This window comes from Phalacrocorax carbo, chromosome 1, assembly GCF_963921805.1.
Source record: "Phalacrocorax carbo chromosome 1, bPhaCar2.1, whole genome shotgun sequence".
NCBI classification, from domain to species: Eukaryota; Metazoa; Chordata; class Aves; order Suliformes; family Phalacrocoracidae; genus Phalacrocorax; species Phalacrocorax carbo.
The window spans coordinates 192,747,239-192,768,232 of NC_087513.1; the positions used below are offsets into that span (position 1 = coordinate 192,747,239).

Below are 20,994 nucleotides of genomic sequence, written 5' to 3' on the forward strand. Positions count from 1 at the left end.
ACATGGACCCATGTAAATCCTGAGGTTGAAGGTCTCTACAAAATGCAGTGGGAGCTGATGCTTTCTTTGTAAATGAGAAGTGCTGTATTACCATTTTCCATAATTTAGTGGTTTGTCTTCCCCAGAAGAGAAGCATTCAGCTTTCCCAACTGTTTGAAAGACATTAGCCTCTGTTTTCTACCTTCCAGAAGAACTTCCAATGGTAGGTTTTTTTGGGCGTAAGTTCTCCTCTTGTAGCTTTGCCTGTGCAAAAATGATTCAAAATTTATTGGACAAATAAGAGAAACTACGTTTAGTGGAAGCAACTCAAATGCATAGCCTGGTGATTAAGTCCTGTTTGTAGGATGGGGGAGACCAATACCCTAGTCTTACCAGAGAGCTTATATATTTCATAGAGCATAGTTGTTGGCTAAAACTGGCAAAACTGTCCTGATCTGTTCACATCAAGGTAGATGCCAAAACTGGTAAAGCTGATCTTCATGCTTGTTTCCTCTTTGACAAGAAGGAGAGGAGGGGATTTCCTGCACAGACACTTGTACCCAGTACTAAAGTGATACTGTATTTCTTCTCCCTGCTGATCTTTGAAATGATGGGACAGCTGATATAAAATGCATTAGGTCAAAGATGAAGCTGAGCCCAGCTCTTCCACATCTTGGGTAGCTCTAACCACAACGAGACAAATGTTTTTTAAGAAAACAGAATAAGTCCTATTCCAATCTCAAAAGGTAATTTATAGGTGTAAGTAAACACACTGGGCTGAAGGAGCTGTAAGTTACCTGCTTCAGTATAGATTTAGTGACATGAGACCCCTCGGCTTTTGTGAAGCCCAGTCACACCATTGCTTAGTTAGTAAACACTGCAGGAAGATACCCTTCAGTAAACAGGCACTGGTTGGTCATATTTTTTAAGGTAGTCATGGTAAGAGTTGAAGTATTTTGAAGTTAGTGATTTTTTTTGTGAAGTAGAAGTTAAACGCATCTTAAAAGCTATATGTGTAAACATTCGCGGTCACTAGTTGCGATGTGCCAGTACAACCACTGTTGCAGATGGTGCCAAACCGAATGAAAACGGATGGCATCAGGAATTTGACTGCTGCTTAGAGCAGGTGTATGTGATACAAGAAGCACAGTTCACTTCCTCCACCTCACAAGGTGGAAGAAATAGTAGAATAGATAAATGATGAGCTAGCATCCACTCTGAGGCAGCTGAAGATGGGATAACCCAAGAGGATAATTCGTGTGCTGAAATAGGAGCAGATGTCAATTAAAATAACTTGTCTGGCCATTCAGATGCCGGTTCTGTAGCATGTCTCAGCAGTACAGGCTTGTCAGACAGCCTGTTTGTGAAATTTGGTGTTGCCTGACATCATAATTTGTTAGAAGGTGGGGAGTTGCTGTACACGTTGTGAAGTAGGGTAATAAAAAAGGGGCTTTTAATCATTTGAGCAAACTCAAACTACAATTTGATGTTAAAACCAACTAAATGCCATTTTAAGTTTTCATTTTTTAAGTAGGAAGTCCAATATGAAACTAGTTGCTTTTACTAGAAACAAAATAAATCTAGAAGTTTTCATACCAGGCTGTCTGGGACAGTTGGCTATTGCACTTTAAAACTTCTGCAGTAGTGTGCAGATGTTTTCCAGAGCATTTTGTCCCACACCTTTTCTTCAACTAAACTCCTTTCTTTTACCCTTCAAATCTCTTTCTCTCTCATCTTGGGTGATGCACCATGTTGATACAGCTTATGGCTTTCAGTCCCAGAAATTAGCTCAGGTTTCTTCATTTGGAAAACATTTTCATAAACTTGTATTTGGAACACTCTGTTGGTACCCTGGCTCCTGTCCTGCCTAGTTTAGAGCAATAGTCCTTAAGAACTGCTGCAGGAACACTTTAAAGATAGATAGGACTTCAGGATTTTATTTTCTTTTATAGGATGGACGTTATCACTATGCAAGATCAATGCGTTGATTGCAAATTAAAGGCCAAATTTACCAATTCACTGTCTGAGAGATTAAAAGCTCTTATAAAAAGTAATTGAGTCTATTTCTGAGCTGGTGTGAGTTTGCTTTTTAAAAAATAGTCAAATACATGAAATGAGGTAAGGGTTTTGTTACATTATTTTCTCATGGTACCACCTCTTTAGGCTGCCTTTTCTCCCATGTTGTGCACCTTTTAATCATTGAAAAAAACCTGTTCTATGTCTTGAAGTTAGTATTTCCTCAATATTTTTCTATATTGTACGGCATTAATCACAGAATGGCAGGGGTTGGAAGGGACCTCTGGAGATCACCTCATCCAACCCCCTGCTTGAGCAGGCACACCTAGAGCAGGGGGCACAGGAACGCATCCGGGCAGGTTTTGAATATCTCCAGGGAAGGAGACTCCACAGCCTCCCTGGGCAGCCTGTGCCCCTGCTCTGTCACCCTCACAGGAAAGGAGTTTTTCCTCATATTCAGGTGGATAATCCTCAAAGACATAGCTAGTGGTTTACAAAAATGCAAACATATAGATTATAGAAATGAACAGTTAAGCTTAGTGGAAGAAGATTAAGTCAGTTATGTGGTGACACTATGAGGGAAATGGAGAAAAGCCAGCAACAACCTTAACTGTCTTTAAAGAGGAGTTTAATTACTCTAGAGCATCAAACACTTCGAAGGTTTCATCAGATCACACAGTTATGGCTTGTGTCACTTTTGAAAACCTGTTTGAAGAAATCAGTAGCTTGTGGCAGCACATCCTCAGGCAGGAAAGCACAAAGGAGAAGGTGACTGGACAGGAAGGAAAAGCAAAGCTTCATACACAGATGTATTTAAAAAGTGTAAATATCCTAGGTTTGGGGGAAAAGAGTTCATCCTGGAAAAGATTTCCTTTGAAACCAATTAAATTAACACTGTCTTCATATTAGTATTTCTGTACCATTTCTTTGGGAAAACTGCTGAGATCCTAATAGCCCATCTTAGGTGAATGCTTCTACATTTTAGGGATCCAGATTGCTCTGAATTTTATGCAGAGTCCCTGAAGAGCTTTCTCTTTCCCAGCAACCTAGCTAATGTGCATGGTTTTGCCTGCTGACTTGAGAGACTGAAGAGACTCTCCTTGACCGTTTCAGATGGATAGCAATACAGTTCTTAGAAGTTAAAAGGTTGCTAACTGCAGAGTTGAGTTTACCAGCTTTCCAGGAGAAAGATGCCACAAGTTAGTTGTCTGTGTAAAAGCTCTGTAAATATTTAAGCAACACTATAGTGGGATGTGAGGGAAAATTCCCTTTGAAATATTTTATCTACAGCATAGAAGGCACACAGAAATCTATTTTGAGAATAAAAGAGTTCTTTGTATCCTAAATACTTTTTTTGGGGAAGAATTTTGTATAAGGAACCAATCTGGCTTCCTCCCCCAGCCCCTGTAGGCAAAACCACCAGTGGCTGAGAGACCTTCTTTTACACAGAGCTTCTTTTGAGAATGGAGGAGCCCCATCAGTGCAGCAAGAGCAAAATATGGTATTTGGTCTCTGAAATATTTCCACAAAATCATACTTCGCGGATCTAGGCTGTACATCAGAAAGAATTCTATCTAAACCGATTTAATATTAGGGAGGAGGGTTAAATAGCACTGGTATTTTTTTTTTATTTGGAGGTCGGTAATTTGTCACTCGAAGTTGTACAATACATTAATTATCAGAACAGTTGGACCTATTGAAGTGAAAACCACAAGTTATCAGATAAATTTAGTTGTGTAATTTTCTCATAACCCTTCACTTGGAAGCTGTTTCTGCTTCCAGTATAGGATGAGGTCTGGCAGTGAGGTTAACCCTGACCTCTGAGTGTTCTATATGGACTTGTTCATTTCTGCCACATTCTTTCAGTTTAAATTTAGATTTGCTGGCAGCTATTATGCCTATTGCAATACGCTTCATGGGCAAAACATTGAAACAAATATTCCTTTTATCACAGATGTTTTTGCTGCATAAGATTAGTGAAGAACACTTGAAAGCTGAAAAACTGTGCAGAAGCCTTTGGTCCAAAAGGCACAAATAGCTGAATGTCTGGAATGTATTTACTTCAGTCTAAGGAAAGAGCAAGTAATTGTTTAGGTGATGGACCATAATCTTGTGCCCTGTTCTACCTCTGTAATTTGTTATTGGTAGTAATGAAAGTTCAGCTATGTAAGTGAACACAGAATCCGGATATGAATGTGTATGTGTAACAGAAACATTAAGCTTGCTGTTCTAAAACAAGCTGTGGTTGCTGTAGGAAGTAGCAATCTACGACTAAATTTTATGTTTGGCTGATTGCTAAATACGTCTTAGTAAACATTAAACAGTTGGGTTAGTTCTTCATATACAATAACTATCTGAAGCATAATAGCTGCTTTTGTGACTGCTGTGAGTTTAAGGAAGTGCATACCACTTAATTTTATATTTAGCACAGAGGGTGATACTTCTGTTTTGTGGTATTTTTATTCTTTTTTGTCTAACTTGAGTGTATGGGACTTGAGAAATCCATATGGTAAAGGAGTTAACTTTCAAGGCCAGTATGTCATTCTCTGCCTAATGTATGACGTGATCTTCATAGACAAGGTTGCTCCACCTTGAAAGATTTGTTTGATGAGGGATTCTTTCATCTCACTTTCTACTACTGCTCATCCATCTAGGATAGGATAAGAGAAAATGGCCTCAAGTTGTGCCAGGGGAGGTTTAGACTGGGTATTAGGAAAAATTTCTTCACTGAAAGGGTTGTCAAGCACTGGAAGAGGCTGCCCAGGGAAGTGGTTGAGTCACCATCCCTGGAGGTATTTAAAAGATATGTAGGTGTGGTGCTTAGGGACATGGTTTAGTGGTGGACTTGGTAGTGTCACATTAATGGTTGAACTTGATAATCTTAATGGTCTTTTCCAACCTAAACAATTATATGATTCTGTATTCCAAAGTAACATAGAAAAAATGTTCCTGGAACACACTTCTGTCTCTAACCTTTTCAGGTTTTTCAAAAGATAACAGCATTCCTATGCATTGCTGAATGATTGTGGCACCAAAAAAGAAAGGAGACCTTGAGAGTATATGGAAGGGAGTGTTCTTCCTGTACACCTTTTTAGGGGAAAAACAATGAATAAAGCAGACCATGATTCTTAGATAATTTAGTGAGATTTTTTTCCTCCTGAAGGGCAAGACACAAAAGCTCCAAAGATGCTCTGACACTACTGCCTCTGCAGTTGCTATGGGCAGGAAACACTGATACTCAGCTTTTCTGAGCACTTTGATAGCATCCAACCTAGTTACTAGGGCTGAACACTGGGGAGCTGTGTTCCTTGTGAATGGATTAGGCAGAATTTATTCACTGGTTAGAAGTCCTACTGTGCAGGCTGTATATTTTTGAATGTAAGTAGCATCATGTTTTTGCTGTTCAGCAGGAATTTCAGGCAACCTTTGAAATACATGGCCAATCAGCATTTGTTCCAAATGTCACTTTTGTGCCAAATTTCCAGTTAGTGAATGGCATTTGTTAACTGGGCCCATTTGGCTTTATCTTGAAGGATAATGAAAACCCATCTTTTTTTTCCTCATGCCCTTAATAGACACAATATAGGGTCTTACTGAAATAAAAAGACAGAAGTGAATGGAGAAAGCTAGGAAAGTTGTAGTTTGGGGAAACTCTTTAGGACTTGTATTTTTAAGGAATGGCTGTGTTTTGAGTTCTGTTACAATAAAAAATGACATTTATAAAAATAAGGGGGTTTGGATGTGTTGCAGATTGTTGGTGAATGCTGGAAGCGTTGTTCCAGTAGGTAAATATTTGTTAAGACAAAGGCAAAGTGTGCCTCCTAATGCATGGAGCTGTATTTTGTACTGTAATACTGTATCAGGTATGTGCATTATTATATGCTTTTGTAGTGTCTTCATCAGAAATATGTGGGAACCTTTTTTAAAGTCTGTATTAATTTTCGTCTTTGCATTTTCTATGGAAAATGCTAAATTAGAGACACTCCTCTGGCCCCCTGAAATACTCTTTTGTGTCATGGAACAGAAAATGGAATGTTTGCATTTGTGTAAATATCTCCTACTTTTTATTGAACTCAGAAATCCTAGCTTCTCATGTAACCTCAGTTCTTGTCTCCTGACAAGTACAATTTTTGCATAGCTCACTGAAATCAAACACATTTTACGAATTTCCTTATGTAATTGTTGCCTCTGTTGCCTCAGAATTGTTTACCACTGATCGGTAAGAAGGCACATTCTTACAGCTCCTTTTTCTTAAATTACAGTTTAACTGCATTGAGAAATAGAACCTTCATATTAGATTTTGACAGACTTAATGTTCATTGTTGCTAGATTTTAGGTTGTGTTATCCTTGTTGTTGGGTTTTTTGAGCATTCTTTAGTATTGGAAAGATCAGTACGTGAGGAAGCATAATTACAGGAAAATGTAGAATCTTTACTTTGTCTAGAAATGAGTGTTGTAGACATTTATCAACATGCACATTTTCTGTGTAAGATCATCTCTCTCAGAAAGGATTCAACATGAGGAGTGTCTTTTGGTACTTACTTTCTGTGGAACATCCTGTATTTCCTATATTTTACTTTAAAACTTTGGGAAGACAATGGGAAGTAATGGAAGAATCTGTTTAAATAATTTTTATAGCTACAGCTGTTGAAATACAGCTTAGCACTTTTAACAGCACTTCAGGGAAAATACTCGTAAGTTATAAAAATTTGGGAACTTCCAAATAAAGATTTGAAAAACTGAAGATTAGATATTTAATTTTCTGTGTTTCAAAACAATCCCTACAAAGATAATACTAGCCCCCCTGAAGGCAACATGCTTCTCTCAGTAATATGGGACCAGATGTCTGACGATCTGGAGCCTTATTCTTAGTTACTGTGGTGGAGATGAGCAATTCCATTAGTAAAAATATGTCAGTGTAATACTAGAGTGAGTGTCCTGGATTCTATTTCTACAGCTTTTTTTCTATGATAGTGAGCAAATTACAATTACCTCTCTGTCCCACTTGCGAAACCCTCATAAGGAAGCCGATCGCTGTAAAGATTTATCAGGTAAGAATAATAACAGTATTCATCTAGCTCCCCTAGGTATCCTGGAGTGTTGGTATGGTGCCTTTAGGATTTTGGTAGGATGGCAATGTGCTATTGCTGTTTGTATGCTCAGCCTGTTAGAATTGTTTACTATGAAGTGACCTGTGCAAAGTTATTTATTGTTTGTGAAAGTAAGACAGATGAAAGAACTGAAGTAGCTTCAGGACAGAACTAACCTAGGGAGCTGTAGCTGCCTGTGATGACAGAAAGGTCAGTATGGCTGTGTTGTGAATCTTTAGAAGATATTTGAATGAGGAAAGGGAGGCATAATGCAGCAGCATGCACAGGGCCTGCCATGGAAAGATGCTCAAGAGGAGTCACTGCAAAGGACTTTGAGGAAACTAAGGAACAAGAAAAGTGTTTTCGGCAGTTGCATTACATTGGATTAATATTTTCATTATACAGTGAAGGAGTTCAGATAAAAGGGGAAGATGCATCCATGAAAACAGAAAGTGTTTGAGACCAATAAAGTATTCCCAATGGATTGGCAGAAGAAAGCGGCAAAACTTGACAGAATCTGGAATTATATTAAGGGATAAAATACAGTGCACATGATGACCTTCAGTGTTCTGATTCTTATTGACAAGCAATCAGTGGAGAGATGCTGAAATAGAAGTGACTTAAAGAGGAGACATTAAAGTTACTTTGGTTTTGGTCTTGGTTGTGCTTAGCTTGAGCTGGCAGTGGTTCACCCAAGATGAAGTGTTAGAAAGCCATTCAGATATACAGAAGTGGAGTGTGATCATTTGAGTATGAAGAACATCTATAAATATCTGTCATCAGGATTGGAGTGTTAATTGAAGCTTTCTAAATGGAGAAAGTTACCCAAGGACAGGGAAAGAGCAGGTCAGCTTTTTCCTTGAGGGCTAGAAGAAAAATGAGAGTCTTCAAGTTACAAAAAGCTTGAATGTTTAAAGACTTCATGTATGTTTGGTTTCTTTTAGACCCAACCAGAAAAAGGATCTGAATGGTCAGACTCTATGTCGTGTCTTATGAAGAAACTGGAACAGTTGAATTTAGATATTGAAGAAGCTCTGAGTGCTGGCTCTTCTCCCTCCAGCACTCCTACCAAAAGGCACAAACAACTGGTAAGGATGTGTGTGTTATACGATATGTTTTGTAACATTTAGCTATCAGATGCTCATCAAGCAATGGTTTTCAGATCTGGTTGTGTTTCTCGATAGGATGGGTGCTCAGGTTCAAGGATGAAGTAAGAGTTTGCACTCAATAAAAACGAAATATCATTCATAGATGAAATCTCTTCTTAGACAGCTAATGGCCAAATAAACAGAAATGTCATAGGATGAAACTTGGTGGAAGGATTAATTTTTCTGTCAATATGGCTTAAAATCATTAAACACCTTTTTTAGAGGGGAATTTGAATCCAGATGTTTGCATTTGATAATTTTTCAGGATAGAATACTGTTAACTTAAGTCCCAGTGCTAGCCTATTTACACTCACTATATTTATTTAAAGACACAACAGCAAGAGAGACACTTTGTACCTTCATTAAGAGTTGAATTAATATTTTTGTTTCTTTATTTTATCTGAATATTTGATTTAGAGCTGCATTCTTCTAGTTAAGAATATTTTGTGGTGGCAGGTATCATCAGTTGATGACATGCAGTTTCCCAAACTTTTATTTTAAGGGCAAGCGGGATTAAGGAGCAATATTATTTTAGTAATTTTAAAATAAACAAGGTTTTTAATAGAGGCAAGTAACTGGAGAGAGAACAGTGTGACAAGTAGGAGTGTTTGTTCTCTGCTTTAGGCTATGATTAAAGTCAGTTCTTAAGATAGAGTTGTTTGGATTTGCATCTCCAAATGTTAGTGTTGGCTTGAAATTCCTGGAAGGTGAGCTTGTTTGAATGCTTTTGCCATCGCTGCTGTTTCAATGCTGCTTCATTTTGTAAAACTAAATTCTTTAAGTAAATGTCTGTACAGATCACAGTGTAAATGTTCATGTCTCAAGGTGGGACATTCAGAATCTTGCATCTTGGTGTTGCACTTTGCAATATGGGTTTTTGTATTCTGCAGAGAGAGTGTTAGTAACAGAGGCCCGTGACTGTCTCTCATTTCTTTCTTATTGTACATGTCAGCAAGTCAGAACCAGCTCTGTCCAGCTGAATTAATTTCATCATTAACTTGACTATTAATGGAAAGTGTTCTGTCTTCTTGTAGGCAACTGATCAATGCCTCTGGTCAAAATGCAGTGGCAGGTGTAGTCTGCTTTTCTGCCCGAAAGTTAAATCCAAGCCCTCAGAGTTTAAGCACTTCCTGTTGTGAGGCAGTCTGGTTTTGGTAACCAATGATGTAATCACCTGTGGTTTTATGGCTGTGCCTGTTCTACTAAGGCAAAAACTGTGGTTTGGTTAGGCATCGTTCTTTTTCCATGATGGCTTGAACATGATAGGATACTGGACTTCAAATCCATTGCTGGAGTGTTTAATGAAGGGCATGTAGACAGCAGAAAAACAAATCCAAATAGACAATGTTTTCAAATGCCTTTTGATACATAAGAACAGCATCAAAAGTGGTTGCATAACAAATGCCACCACTAGCATCCCAGATGCTTGCATTTCTCTTACTGGAGCCTAGTGGCAAGACATCTTCTGAATACAGAGTCCAGGACTTTGGTCACAGCCTTCTTCCTGGGACATATTCCCTCACCAAAAGCCTGTGCTAGTGATACAGATCTGGTCATGCTTAATATGCAGATAAAACCTACCTCCAAGCCAGTCTCACTGTCTTGGCACACTTCTTTCCCTTACCAATAGTTGAATCTTTTTTTGATAAGTCAAAAAGATTCTAACATAAGTGCCAAAATTACCATTTTCCTCGATATGATATGTGAGCCTTTTTATCAGGTCATGTCATCTTCCCATTCTGAAGCAGGAGAGCTTGCTTCATTTTAGTTTTCTGTGGACAGGCAAACATTGTGTGAATCAGACACATTTTTATTGTGGCCTTATTTGGTGGACTGGAAATGTCCTTTAAACCTTCAAGAGCCAATTTTGCTACAGGAGCTGGAGAGGTCATTTAACACAAAGATCTTTCTGATGAGACCAGCAAGACCAGAGCAAGAAAAGAGTCAGGGACAATCTGTTGTGGAACTGATGATGGGATGCCCTTTGCTGTTTCCTGCAAAGGTATTTGCAGTCAAACCATTTCTGAACAAGGGAATCAGCTGCCCTAATTTAAATACTTAAGAATAATTTGCCTCAAAACAGGTTTACCTTAGTCTTCCCGTATAGTCAAAGAAGGAAAAAAATTCCTCCTAAATCTTTTTATAAATTTACTGTGAAGAAACAGATTTTGAAAATCTCAGAACGACCGTTGCAGTGGAAAAAATGAACAAAATCTTGTTTTCATGCAATTGTATGATCTTCTATCAATTCATCCTATTTGGTCCATATGTCGTCTTATAGCTTGAAATTTGTTCCACATGTATCAAGTGTTTTATTCTTGTCACTCACAATGAAACTTGAATAGGAAGAAGATTTATCTCAGACATATGTTTATTAGTAACTGTGTAAATTTGGCTTCTATAAAATGGCGAACCACTTATGGGCTCTTCATATGTTTTTATCCTATTTGAATTGTATAAACTGGGAACTGATGCAAGAAATTATGATTGAAAAGGATTTGGAGTGAAGTGCTCACAGATGCAAAGCCAACTTGTAGATCTCTCTCAGAAGTAGGTGACTACTGTATGAGTGGCAACATGTTTCATGGAGCTGCTGCTCTGAAAATTGGTCTCAAGAGTGTGGGCAATTTTTAACAGATGACAGAGTATTTATTTTGTATGGCAGATGCTGTGTCTCAGAATCAGTTCTGTAATTTAATCACTACGTTGAGCCAGTCAGGTTTCTGCTGAAGGATTTTTTCATCTGTTCATGGAAGTAACTCTTTGATATTTTATTATTCTTTACATTTTCCTGTTGTGAAGTTATCTGTCATTAATAATACTCCACTGTACAAAAATTTTGCAGAAAAGGGTCTAAATATTTGCTAGTTAATGAAAATAGACTGGGTGAATAAATGTTACAGGACTTATTGGGTGAGAGTAGCAGATCTTGTAGTATTTTGGTGAACAAATTTAAGGTATTTTCCAAAACATGAGAAGTTCTAGAAAAATGCTAAGAGGTTTCACTTTCCTTGATCAGTCTTCTGTGTGAACTCCAAGTTACTGCTGGCCATTTTATTTTACTGGGAAATAGCATTGGGCAGTAGCAGTGGCTGGATGACTCTCTATCTGCTCTAGAAAAGGTATAAAAAAGTTAACTGGCATCAAATTGTTTTCTGAAACATTCTCTCACCAATGCTATAAATGCATGCTCTAAGTACAAAAAGCTGGCTCTCCGAATGTACTAACAGCAAAACTGCTGTTTTCATTTTCTGTAGGTTTCGTTAAGCAAAGCTTTGGAAAACTGCAATTAATAGTACTGTTCCTCTAAAACCTGTACCTTTCCTATGGGAAAAAAAAAGTCTTTCTTAGCAGTATAGGAGGTACTTTGTAAATGAGATAACAGAGAGAAAACAGTCTTGCCGTAAACAGTGTGTTTCACTGTTCTTTAATGTATCTGCTTCATTGCCATTTGATGTCTAGTAATCGGTTTCAGTGCAGAAAAACTAGCAGATCTGAAGAATAAGAATCATCGTTTTTAGTTTTAGTCCTTTATCATTCATGGATAGTGACACAGAAATCCTGTTTGATTATAATTACCCTGTCATCTATTAGATATACAACTTTCATTGAACAAAATTTTGTCTTTAACTTAACATATTCTCTTAATTCTTTTGCAATAGTGTATTATCTTCGAACTTTTTTGGGCCACGTACTGTTTCTTTTGTCAGCTTTGCAAAGCCTCCTCATTTTACAATCTAAAAATACACTAACTGGGAACTAGGCAGTTGCTGTTAAAGATCGGCAGCAAATTTGTCCTCTTGTGAAGGGGAGCACCCAGAAAAATAGGCTGAGTTTGATTGATTGTACCCAACAGCTTGGGACTCCTCTGCAGTGCACCCATGATCCTGGTTCCCTGATTGTACCCATCACAGATCCTGCCGGACTGCAGCACGGCTTGATCCCTGCTCACACATCTCATTGTTCTTTTGAGGCAAACCAGGATACATGGGAGAATGTTGTGCAGTTGGTCTCTTCCTGACATTGCATTCAGTGTGGCCAAGTACATGATGGCCTAGAGTTAGGACATGCATCTTCTAAAAAATGGCATGGAAGCAGAGCAATCAAGTGAGATCTCCTCACATTTAGGGGACAGGGAAAAGTGGATTCGGAAAGTTCAGTGTCTGTGATTTGAAAATGGGAATTTACTGGGTTTCTGTTTAAGTTAGAAAAACAAACAGGAAATACAATGACAAGATTGTTTAAGATAATTTGAATAAAACTATTTCTTTTTCTAAGGTAGAGGTGATTCAGTTCCTTGATATTTAAGAAGGTGTACTGCTATTTATTAGTTCTCCAGTTGTGTATACTAGCTGTTAAGGAAACCACTTCGCATAATATCTGGATGTCTAACTGAGCAAAATGTAAAAATGATGCAGCAGGTGGTTTCAAGAAAAAAGATTCAGGCCAAATGTTTACCTTACATCAGAGAAAAAAAGCTTTAAAAAGATGAAATTTCAATGTTTTTATCTTGCAGTACACATTAAAAATATTTGTGACTTGCCTTTATTTACAGGATTTTAAAAATTCTCTTACAGTTTCCTGTTCAAGTGAAGGCAGGCTTTTATGGAGATCATCAAGGAAAGGGATCTTGGAAAAACAGAAGAGCAGACTGCCAGGATCTAGACCCAGTGTCAGCTGGAGCACGACCTAAAACCGATGTAAGTAGCTACAGCATATTCACTTTCTCTGACTCGCAGGTTCAGTAACCTCAAAATTTACTATTTATCATTAAAATTGTTCTTGCATTTCTTCGAAGTAACTTGTTCTGCAAATATTGCACTGTGCAGAGGAGTTTGGTTTGCAAAAGGGGTACAGATAAAAGTTAAGTCAGTCTTCAGTGAGGCTCCAGGGCTGTGAGATGCATCTAATCTTATTTTAGATAACTCTAGTGAAGACTTCTACATCTGAACAAGTCACTTGGACTGCCTTTATACTCAATGGAAAGGAGTGGGCATTTCTGAAGCGTAATTAATCTCATCTAGAGGTTAGATGTGATGGATTCCAGGCATCAGATCAACTACAGCATCTTTTTTTTCATTGCTTATTTTAGAATTAGTCTCTTAGGAGTTTTAATTGGCTGTTGGTTAGGCCCCAGTCAGGGTGGATTCCACCCTGCATTCTCTGTAAGCAGAAGTGGTCAGCCCTGGAGGTTTAGTTAAGCCCTATTTCTAACCAATTGTTAGTTAGGCAAAACTGTGACAACAATAATAGAAATATTTGAGTTTTTTTATAAGGTGATGCTGTAGTCTGCAATCAAAGTCTGTTAAAATCTATCAGAGGGTTTTCTCAAATCACTTTGATTCAGGAGCTAAATGTAAGCTATTTTAGGATGTCTTGATTCCAAAATTCAGATGGTTTTGCCTCTCAGTTTTCATTTACTTGGGTGCCAGCAGTATCCTTGATCATCACACAACAAAAAAATGGCTGCACTGGATTGAATCAAAGGTACTTATAGTCCAGTATCTTTTATTTGGCGGTGGCCAACATTGGATGTTCAGGAAAGAAGTGTAAGAACAGGGTGAGCAGCTAGTGAGCCATCTCAACTTCCTTTGAGATATTTATTTTGCAGACACATTGAAGCCAGACACAATATAGGAGTTCTGTAATTAATAGCCCTCAAGGGTCGTCTTTGCTGCTGGTTGTGTCTTTTGTATTCATTTGTTCTTTTGATATTCAAAGCACGTTGTAGCAACGAGTTCCAAAGTTTAATTGTGGAATACGGGAAAAAACACTTAATTCTTGTTGTACATTTGCTACTGGATTATTAATTTGGCTGCAATTCTTGTAACATGAAAAACTGGATCTTAGAAATCTTGTAGGAAGTAGTGAATACCTGAGACTGGGATTTTTTTTGTGTCTAACTGTATTTATTGGTATTGAATTTTATCTGCCTGTTTATTTTATGCTTATTCAACATCATGAGGTCCTTTTGCAGCAATTGGAAGTCAGTTTTTGTTTTTATTAACCTCTATAATTTAATATTGTCAGAAAACTCTGTCCCTTTTTATTCCTTCATTTTCCAGATAATTTATGAATGTATTGAACATATGTCTGTGAGAGTGTCAGGTAATATCCATTCACTGTCAAAGAAAGCAACCAATTATTCCTAACCTTTTTTTTTTTTTTGCTTTTAGTTAGCAATGAAAAAACATTTTTATTTCTTGATGTCTTTTGGTTTTCCTCTTTGACAGCATAGTTTGATAGATACCTTCATCAGAAGCTTTTTGAAACGGAAGTAAATTTTGGCAGGCAAATCACCCACATCTGCATGATCATTCAAAGAACTTGTCTAGATTACTGAGACATGGCCTCCAAAAGCCACATTTATGCTTCCCTGTTAGCCTGTGTTACTATCTGTGTGTTTATTCTGTTCTTAAGCATACTTTCTGGTAATTTTCTGCCATGCATATCAGTCCTACTAGCATCTCTTCCACAAATAGCTTCAGAGGCATCTTCAAATATTGGCATTGCGTATGCCACCATCCTTTTAAGTAATCCCAAAGCCATTAGATTTTGGCAATAACACATTAAGTCAATAGCTCAGCAATTCTCTTTCTCCTGATGAGGTGTTTATTTCAAGTTATCTATGCCTTTTTGATTAAAGCAAAATCTATTGTATGAAAGGTATCTTTAAAACTGTCATGGCGTTCATCTACCAAAGAACGATATGTGTGCCACTATACAAATTCTGTATTTCATTAAATGAGCCTACTCCTGTTCATTGAAATGGAAATTTGAAGCTGGGCTCCACTTGCTTACTAATTGAAAACATTATTGTCTTCCCACCAGCTATTTCCTTTCCTTAGAAAATGTTTGCTGTTTTCCATTTCTGCAAAAGCACAAACATTTGTTCTGATTTGTCACTTGTTCTAGTTGGAATAGATAGTAGAATTCAGTAAAAGGTAAGATATTTGCCAACGTTTTGTTTGTTTTTTACCTCAGGCAAATGTTCAGGCATGTATAAGTATCGTTGCTTAACTGCCTTCCCACTAGTACTGTGTAAATATTTTTGAAGTGATGTTGCAGTAATACTGTTATTTGGCTAGAATTGTGTAGGAGAGAAGGCAGAGAAAGTAACTTTTGCATTTTTTTCCTTTTCTGAAGTCTACATTTCTCTTTTTGTTGAAATTCAGGAAATACTAGTACAATAAATAGCAGTTCCACGAATCTTTGTCAGTACACTCCATGTATTGTATCAAACGTTTCTAATACTGTAGTAAAAGCAGTGTAATGCAGAAAATACTACTGTTGCTTAGGGCACCATCTAGTCTAGAAACCTACTGGAGGCACAGAATTTCTTCAGAAATTACTGGGCTGTTTTTTGAATTGGCCAGTGCTTTAAATTAGGCATAAATGTTGAAACTGCATGTTTGCAAATTTCCTTCAGGAGAGTAAAATGTTTTACTTCCTTCAAAGTGCTGCTTTTGGTGTATATGCTATATTTCAGGCAAATAAAAATAATGCCATGTCTAGCTCCAGGCATGCAGTCTGCGTGTCTGTCTTCTCTCCAATACCTGAATTTTCACTGCTTATTCCTTAAGATAGAGACTTTTCTATGTTTTTTAAAAAGATCATGCCAAAGTTAGTTTTATTACAGTAAAGAGGATGGATCCAAATGACAGAAAGGCTTGATTCCTTCTGTGTCACACCCAGATCGCATACATTTGACTCCCATGATCCAAGTGGTATAATACATAACTTGGGAGTAACAAAGAGATAAATCAGACCCATCGTATTTTGATGAGCCAGTTTTTCTTCCAATTTTTTTTGAGTCAGGAGGTCAAAAGGAGCTTATCTGTCTCTACTCCCCAGGAGCTCATATACCCAGGCATTTAGAGAAGCAAATATTCCATAGTTTATTGAGATTAGCAAATACAGGGGAGAAGACCAATGTTACAAATAGCTGGGATGCTGTAGTTCATCAATAATGTGTAGAGAATTATGCAGGACACAGTTGTTACAAGAGCAAGTGCAAGGTCCTGCATCTGGGGAGAAACAACCCCATGCACCAGGACAGGCTGGGGCTGAACTACTGGAAAGCGGCTCTGCTGAGAAGGCCCTGGGAGTGCTGGTGGACAACAAGCTGACCATGAGCCACCAATGTGCCCTTGTAGCCAAGAAGGCCAACAATATTCTGGACTGCATTCAAAGGATTGTGGCCAGCAGATTGAGAGAGGTTACCCTCCCCCTCTACTCTGCCTTAGTGAGGCCACATTTGGAGTACTGTGGCCAGTGTAGGGCCCCCAGTTTAAGAAGGATGTGGAACTGCTTGAGCAAGTCCAGCAGAGAGCTACAAAGGTGATCAGGGGGCTGGAGCATCTCCCTTATGAGGAAAGGCTGAGACACCTGGGTTTATTCAACCTGGAGACAAGAAGACTGAGGGGGGATTTCATCAATACCTGTAAGTATCTAAAGGGTGGGTGTCAGGACAATGGGACTAGGCTCTTTTCAATAGTGCCCAATGACAGGACAAGGGGCAATGGGCACAAGTTGGAACACAGGAAGTTCCACCTAAACATGAGGAAAAACTTTTTTCCTGTGAGGGTGACAGAGCAGTGGAACAGGCTGCCCAGGGAGGCTGTGGAGTCTCGTTCCCTGGAGACATTCAAAACCCACCTGGATGCGTTCCTGTGCCCCCTGCTCTAGGTGTGCCTGCTCAAGCAGGGGTGTTGGACAAGATGATCTCCAGAGGTCCCTTCCAACCCCACCATTCTGTGATTCTGTGTTCAATTCTCAATACAAGGCAGTGATGTTAGCTGCACAGTTTCATGGATACCAGCTAGGCTGACAGTTTAAAAGGTGCAATGAAGGTTTCTTTGGCAAACTTTTGTCACAGTAGGTATTCTTTCATATGTCTTTAAAAGATGACTCACACTTGTAACATATTGGTAGAATAATAGTGAAAATCATGGTTTTAGGACAATATGTCATGCCATGTCTCCTCTTCTTCCTTCCCCCCAAAAAGTTGCTTCACTGAAACATTATTTGTGAGGTACTAAAGGAAATATGTACCTAGGATGGTAGGGAAGTCAGGTGCCTGAGAAACAAACAGCAAAGTTTCACCTGACAAATGCTGGCATTCCTAAGTCTGTGTCTACATCATAGAGATTCCATTAATGGAGACAAAAAAAGCACTTTTACGGCAAGATCCATCTCACCCTGAAGTAGTTGTCTGAATGTAAGTCACCTGGTTTAAGTGCTTTACACCCCCAAAGAGCTGATGTTTGAGTATTTGAAGAGGCTGGAGTGACTGGCTGAGGCATAGGTGCTTAGAGCTGGGTGAGCTAAATCCCTCCCATGGTGTATAAGTTACCACCTGGCATTTGATGGGCAGTGCCTGCCTCTCCATGCACTGAGCAGAGGAAAGTTTGAGACCTGGATGGTCTAACTTGCAAGTCTAATACCGGGTGGTGTGAAAACCCTCTAGCTCTTGCAGATAACACAATATCCTCTGCTATATGCACTCTGTGCATTAGCAAGGAAACAAAATTTCATATATTGGTAACAAGGTGGGCTTTTTCTTTTATCTGGGGTAAGTCTGCTTTTATGTTTTCTTTTTAAGTACAGTTGATGATCACAGTTTTGATTTCTCATGCTTTAGTTCCACAGACAGCTTGAGTTCATTAAACCAAGAGGGCTAAAATTATTTTACAGGTTTCAGGCTTGTTTTAACCTGGGTTTTCGGCCTTGTTCACTGCTCAGCCACATGAATATGTAGGCTGGTGCTGGAGGTGAGACAGGGTGAATTGCTTCTTTCAGCATCAGTGCCAGCTTCTGGTAGCTTGAACTGTTTGTAGAACTATAGTTTATCTGTGCTAAGTCACTTGTTTCAGAAAATGTGAAGCAAAACAATGCTTTGTAACCCACATGACTGAAAAGTGTGATTCTTTTAAGAAGATATTAGTCTTTTTTTTTTTCCTGAGAAATACTATTCAATGCTATAAACAGTGTCTAAAAGTTTAGGTCAAAGGTTCCAGAGATGTCTGATATCTTCTGACATTGTTTAGAAATGTAAAACTAGTAATACCATAATCTATGACTGTAGTAGTCATTATCTCTCTGTAGGCAGTGTGATGCCTGCCTGACCTGACCCTTTGACATTGTCTGAGACCAGAGAAATTCTAAAGTAAAACAGCTGAAGGAAAATCACTACTCATGCACTACTTCTTCATTATTGCTGCCCCTGGTCCAGCAGGGATCAGAGATTATTCCATTAGTGAGCATGTGTGACAAGCCTTTTATCAAATAGCTGCCAACGTCCAGTGCAGAAGGAAGGTATAATGTGACAAGTCATAACAGTTTGTATTTCCACTAAGCACTCTTTCAGAATCTGAGATTCTTAAAGTATTTACAAACCTTAGGCTGTTCCTTCATTTCTCCATGAAATATGTAAGCAGAGTCTTCATTTTTCATTGGAGATTAGAAGATAAGTGTATATAACCTGGCTCTGAAATAAGTTTCATGCACTATCACTGCTGGATGCAGTCATAAATTTTATAGGTTTACAGTACAATTTATAGCAGCAGTTATGTCCATTATCTAGTAGGGAGTGTTTCCCGAGGTGAAGATTAAGCAGACTGTGCTTTACTCTGACTTTTCCCTTCATTGACAGAGTTGATAATAAAGCCCCAAGAAGACTTATACAACCTCTGGGCAAAGATTTCTTACCTCAGAGAGCTCTCTGCACATTCTACTGTCGGGCCACTTTGTATGATCCATGAAGTGCAAGAAGAGGAAATAAGAAGTCTAGACCTGAGTGAGGGAGACTTAATGTTCAACCCTCCATTTTTTCAAAGAAAGAGTGTGCTTGAAGACACAGTTATTTGGCTTTGTGGAGCTAAAATTTTCTGTCTCTTCTTAGCTCCTTGTATGAATAGCATAGCTGAGGCAGATAAGAGATGCAAAAGTCTTTGTAGAAATTAGGTCTTCATTGACTTTCTTGCTAGTGGGTTGCAGCATGATCAAGAACAGAATCTATACATAATCCTAGGCCTGTGTTTTTGCCTCCAGACCATCCTTCCTCATAAGGACTGCTAACTCCAATCGTTCCCATTCTTGCAAAAAAAATTTCAAATAGCGTCATTTAGTCATGTGACTTATCACAGAATCACAGATTGGAAGGGACCTCGGGGATCATCTAGTCCAACCTCTCTAGGAAGAGCACAGTCTAGACAAGATGGCCCAGCACCCTGTCCAGACGACTCTTGAAGGTGTCCAATGTGGCCGAGTCAACCACTTCCCTGGGCAGATTATTCCAATGGGTGACTGTCCTCAGTGTGAAAAATTTCCCTCTCATGTCCAATCGGAATCTCCCCAAGAGCAACTTGTGTCCATTCCCCCTTGTCCTCTCCATGTGACTCCTTGTAAAAAGGGAGTCTCCATCTTCTTTGTAGCTACACTTTGAGGTACTGGTACATGGTGATGAGATCCCCTCTAAGCCTCCTTTTCTCAAGGCTGAACAAACCCTGTTCTCCCAGCCTATCCTCTTATGGCAGGCTTCCCAGTCCTTCGGTCATCTTGGTGGCCCTTCTCTGGACCCCTTCCAGCCTGTCCACATCCTTTTTGTAGAGCGGGGACCAGAACTGTACCCAGTACTGCAGGTGTGGCCTGACAAGCACTGAGTAGAGTGGGATGATGACTTCTTTCTCTCTGCTGGGGATGCCCTTTTTGATGCAACCCAGCATCCTGTTGGCCTTCTTGTCCGCAGCAGCACACTGTTCACTCATGTTGAGCTTTCTGTCCACCAGGACCCCCAGGTCCCTTTCCACAGAGCTGCTCTCCAGCCAGGTGGATCCCAGTCTGTGCTGCACTCCTGGATTATGTTTTCCCAGGTGCATGTCCTTACACTTCTCCGTGTTGAACTTCATAAGGTTCTTGCTGGCCTACTCTTCAAGCCTATCCAGATCTCCCTGCAGAGATTTTCCTCTCCCTTCTGGAGTGTCTACTTCCCCACTCAACTTGATGTCATCAGTGAACTTCATCAGGCTACATTTGATGCCATTATCCAGATCATTTATAAAGGTATTGAATAATGTTCGGCCCAATATTGATCCCTGGGGGACTCCACTTGTGACAGGTTGCCACTTGGAAAATGAGCTATTTACCACCACCCTTTGGGTGCGGCCTGTCAGCCAGTTCCCCACCCACTGCACTCACCACTTGTCTAGGCCATAACACATTAATTTCTCCAGGAGGAGACTATGGGGGACTGTATCAAAGGCCTTGGAGGAGTCCAAGTAGACAGTGTCCACTGCCCACCCCATGTCAGCCAGGAAAGTCAGTTTGTCATAGAAAGCCACCAGGTTTGTCAAGCACTTACTTTCCTTTGTATCCTTAATGTTGATATTAATAATGTCAGCAAATTAGCTCTCCAGTATAGATGCAGGCAGCCAGAAACATCATCTTTGCAGAATTTTTCTTGTTCCTTCAGTACTTAATATGACTAGTATCCTGCTGGGACAGAGGCATGGAAAATAGGTAAAGTGACACACTCTTCTTCCAGCTATACGCCGTTACGGTAGACTTTTCTCGCCTCTGAACAGTACGGCTGCCTTTCCATTCCTCTCCTGCTCTACCCTCACGGTGAGGAGGTTACCCTTCTTGCCGAGGAGCACTCTAAACTTGCATGCCTTTTTGAGATGATCAAGTGCTCCCAAAAGACAGAATCTTCCCCACTTTCAGATGAACTAGTTTCTTGGTAGTAGAGGAATTAACTGTCT

At 39.2% G+C, this 20,994-nt stretch overlaps 1 protein-coding gene across 7 annotated transcripts in view; it reads left to right on the top strand.

Moving 5' to 3' along the window:
• The window catches only part of STARD13 (StAR related lipid transfer domain containing 13), a 308,987-nt gene that overhangs the window by 69,314 nt on the left and 218,679 nt on the right, over positions 1 to 20,994 (top strand). For 6 of the 7 annotated variants that reach the window (XM_064441029.1, XM_064441031.1, XM_064441027.1 and 3 more), the window contains 2 exons: positions 8,030 to 8,173; positions 12,811 to 12,933. In XM_064441029.1, the coding sequence (XP_064297099.1) occupies positions 8,030 to 8,173; positions 12,811 to 12,933 (267 nt within the window). The remainder of the gene's footprint in view (positions 1 to 8,029; positions 8,174 to 12,810; positions 12,934 to 20,994) is intronic. The other variant, XM_064441033.1, reaches the window with a different exon arrangement.